The following is a 4021-nucleotide window of genomic DNA, read 5'->3' as shown; positions in this document are numbered from 1 at the left end:
CCCCCACCGCCATCTTGGGCCCCGCCCGCCCTCAGTTGCTCTTCCTGCGCCGGGTGCCCTTGGCGCAGCCGCGGCCCAACCACCCCCCGGGCCGGGCGGGCGCTTCCTCCTTCTTCTTCTCCTCTTCCTCCTCCTCCTCCCGCGGCGGCTCGGCCCCCGGCGGCGGGGCCACCGGTTTCCGCGAATGCGTGGTTTCCTCCCCGGGGCGCAGCGGCTCGGCCAGCGAGAAGATGGGGTCCCGCGCCCTGCGGGAGAGAGGGGCGAGTGTGAGGGGGAGCTGACACCGGCCACCGGTCCCCTCGGGACGGGCCACCCACCCCGGGCAGGGCTGGCTCACCGGTCGTAGAGTGGGATCTCCAGCCCCAGCTCCGCCATCAGCAGCCGCATCACGTCGTCGCAGCGGCCGTGCAGCTTCAGGGCGGCCAGGTCATCCTTGGGCGTCCACTGTGGGAGCGACAGCAGAGCCGCGGCTGCAGACACCGGGATGGGGCACGGATCCCTGCCCGCACCCCACAAGCCCCACACGGAGGGGCCTGGACCCCCGCTCCCCTCGGCCCTTCAGACCCAGCGGGAAGGGCTCTCACCTGCAGGTTCACGATATACAGCTTGGGACGACGAGTGGGGGGTTTGCTCATGCACCAGAGACGGGGGTATTTTTTCAAAACCTGCCACAAAAACAGAGAGGATGAGTACGGCCAAAGGCAGGCGTAACTGCGAACAGTATCAGCGAGAGGAAAAGGAATGTATTACCAGGAGGGGAAAGAGGGAGGAAGAGAGACTATCACAGATGGTGGGCGAATCCTGACACCAGAGTTTACAGTTGTCTGTTTGGGAGGAGACTGCTCAGCACCAAGGTGTATCACCAAGAGGGAATGCTGCTAACAATCTTCACCGAGTCTCTAAAGTTACCTTTAAGCTGGAACCCAGACAAAGAATCACATCTGCTTTGCTTGCAGCTTCTGTTGCTGCTTCCCAGTTCAGGGGCTGCCTCAACGTCCCCTTCTCCCCAAAGTGGACGATTGTGTCTCTCAACTGCGCCCCGCACTTGTGGCACATCCTGCCGGTGTGATGCCTGTGCAGGGCCGTGCGCTCCGTCACGTCAAACACTCGCACATACTCTCTGTTGGGTGTACAGGAAGTGCAGACCTGGTGTGGGGTGACAGAAAAAAAAAAAGAAAAAAAAATAGCAGTTACGCCATCAGAAACTACCCCACCAAAGTCCAGGAGCTTCTCCAGAAGAAAAGCGCTTTACGGGGACAATAAACTGGAAGGAGTAGAAGGGACCGACTTGGAAAAGTTTGGAAAACCTCAATTAGCAAGTGGAATTACAGGCTATGTGATAGGAGGGATTTCAGAGGAAGAACGGTCAGAGGCAGAAGGCTCTAGTAAACTACAGAGAAAAAAACCACAGAGTTGAACAGAACACTTTGGGCTCTTGCTAACTAGTTCACCCCAAACCTGATGGCCTGAAGATAGGAACTAAGGAGAGGCTAGCACTTGGACTACTTCACCTTGAGCTGGTGAGAGATAAATATTTCACATGATCTTCTGGCGAGGCTGCTACACAGTACCTTCACCCTGTTCTGGCTGCTCACCTCTATGTACATGTTTCCATGGAGCTCAGATATTGCTGCTCGGGGTAACCCGCTCCGCAGGTGCAGCCCATCACAGTTTTGAGACACCACATGCTGCACCTTGAAGAGAATAAAACCCTGAGCTAACACGAAGGCAAAGGACTGGAAGCATTACTCAAATGCAGGTGATGTGTGTATCTCAGTATACATCCGTACATCAGAGCAGAACCCCAGAGAGCAGACCTTCATGAAAGCTAAATGAAAAGACTCCTCCTGCTAAACAGAGCTTTACTGGGGCTCTGTGGCCCAGATGAGCCACACCAGGAGGCAAATATAAGATGTTAAAGACAAGGCAGCCAGAGCTACTGTCTGAAGCCAGCCTAACGAAACTCAGCCGTACGTGAGCACAGCTGCTTTTCCCTCCATGGATGTGTTGCCTAACGAGTGTTTTTACTCAGGTGGATATCTCAGGAAAAGGTGGGGATTTTTTTTCCCTGTTGGGTTTTATTTATCATCCTTAGACTACAAGTGAGATGTGGAAAAAACACCTTACCAGGTTATGCTTGTGCAGGCAGGCAATGCTCATGTGGGTGAGCGTGGGCTCTGCCTCGCTCAGGTCTGGAGCCCTGACAAGAAGCAAAGGAAAAAAAAAAAAAAAAAGTTGGAACTGCCATTAATCTTTCTCAATATCAGCTTTCTGCTACGCAGCTCGGAATTCCTCTCCTTACCTGATGCTCCTGCCCTTCTGCAGCAACGTCCATATGCCGTTAGGGCCTCTGTAGTCTGGGATTGAAGCTGCCTGTGTTACCGGGAAAGGAAAAACCAGGCCTGACGGGCAGGTTCACACCCCTTATCCACAAACACATCAACCCGCTCTCACGCAGGACAGCCAGATACACCTCATTCATGGCTGCTTTTTCATTTTCTCCAAGTTCTCCAGTGCAATGGGTCCCTAATTGCAGGAAAACCTTCCTTTCGTATGTTCTCTGTCTCTCTCGCACATTTTCTCCTACCTTACAGCTCTGTTTCACCTCCAGTATTTATTTTCTCCAATTTTACCATTATCAAATCCCTCTTTTAACCACTCTTTTTAACCCTTGGTACTTCCAGTTTCCCTACCCAGAACTCAATTCTTGAAGTTTCCTTATTTCCACTAGACTGATTGCCGGCACATCGTATTTTGCATTTTTTAGCAAAAACCCTTGTGATGTTTGCACTTACACACCCTGCCCAGAATCGTGCTCCATATTAGCACAGACTGTAGAAAAGGGAAAGAGAAATAAGGTTCTTGTCTCAGAGTTGAGACAAAGGTGACGGATGTCACATCAGAAGAGGCAGAACCAGATTTCCCAGAGGCCACTGAAACCGAACGTTTATTAAACTGTCATTTCTTAAGTTCTGATAACCGCTCCTGCTTGCCCATTAATGCAGACAATGTTCATTAACTAACTTGTTTTTATATTTTACATCAGAAGTAGTTAAAAAGACTTGAATGGAGCAAGACTGGAGAACTCCTTGTTTCAGGAGCACGTTGTGTACACGCTCACAGAGGCCACGCAGCCTCCCAATCTCTCAGGCAACAGGCACAACCCCCAGATGTGAATTAGGAAACATCCTGGTCGTGGTTGGGAGCGTAGCAGCGTTAACACAGCATCCCACGCTCAGAACACACGTCATGAAGCCATTCAGAAACCACAAAAATAGCCCAAACAATATTACAACACTCCTGAAGGAGCTCCCAAAGCTCCAGCCACTCACCCCCAGAGAATCCTACCGTACTGATCCCGGCTCCGGTATAGATGACAAGGTGCTTGGCGTTCCGGACGGCAGCCGCCAGCTCGGTCACCTTTCTCTTTAACTCCTCTGGTTCATCACAAACCTGGAAAATACAACTGGGCAAGTTCAGGTGTTTCTGCGATACAGCGCATCACTCAATGGGAGGAACGGGAGCCTCCCTAGAAGTTTTAATACGGGCCTTGCCAGGCCAGAAAAAACCACGAACATTATCAGAAGTGGTTTCTAAATAAAAGATCGTGGGTGTTGTCCACGGGAGACCAAGGGGAAGAGCTTCCTGAGGAGCAGCACGTGCAGATCTGCCCTCCCGAGAGACGGGCCCACACACGGAAACCCGCACACGTTTGGAAAACACGCTTTTGGAACCCGGCAGCCGCTGAAAATAAGGCTGAGGCAGAAACAGAGCGAGGGCAGAGACGGGGGGCCGCAGAGACGGGGGGCCGCAGAGACGGGGGGCCGCAGAGACGGGGGGCCGCAGAGACGGGGGGCCGCAGAGACGGGGGGCCGCAGAGACGGGGGGCCGCAGAGACGGGGGGCCGCAGAGACGGGGGGCCGCAGAGACGGGGGGCCGCAGAGACGGGGGGCCGCAGAGACGGGGGGCCGCAGAGACGGGGGGCCGCAGAGACGGGGGGCCGCAGAGACGGGGGGCCGCA

At 53.9% G+C, this 4021-nt stretch overlaps 1 protein-coding gene across 2 annotated transcripts in view; it reads right to left on the bottom strand.

Moving 5' to 3' along the window:
• Positions 1-8: 8 nt before the first annotated feature.
• SIRT7 (sirtuin 7) overlaps positions 9-4021 on the bottom strand; it is a 4420-nt gene continuing 407 nt past the window's right edge. Inside the window, exons 3-10 of one of the 2 annotated variants that reach the window (XM_014951955.1) lie at positions 3349-3453; positions 2303-2373; positions 2128-2200; positions 1596-1694; positions 910-1146; positions 585-665; positions 338-444; positions 9-245 (exon numbers count right to left, since the gene is read on the bottom strand). In XM_014951955.1, the coding sequence (XP_014807441.1) occupies positions 32-245; positions 338-444; positions 585-665; positions 910-1146; positions 1596-1694; positions 2128-2200; positions 2303-2373; positions 3349-3453 (987 nt within the window). In that variant the 3' untranslated portion in view covers positions 9-31. The remainder of the gene's footprint in view (positions 246-337; positions 445-584; positions 666-909; positions 1147-1595; positions 1695-2127; positions 2201-2302; positions 2374-3348; positions 3454-4021) is intronic. The other variant, XM_014951963.1, reaches the window with a different exon arrangement.

The sequence above is a fragment of the Calidris pugnax genome, unplaced genomic scaffold, assembly GCF_001431845.1.
Source record: "Calidris pugnax isolate Ruff unplaced genomic scaffold, ASM143184v1 scaffold9, whole genome shotgun sequence".
NCBI lineage: Eukaryota > Metazoa > Chordata > Aves > Charadriiformes > Scolopacidae > Calidris > Calidris pugnax.
This window is presented reverse-complemented; position numbering and strand designations above follow the sequence as displayed.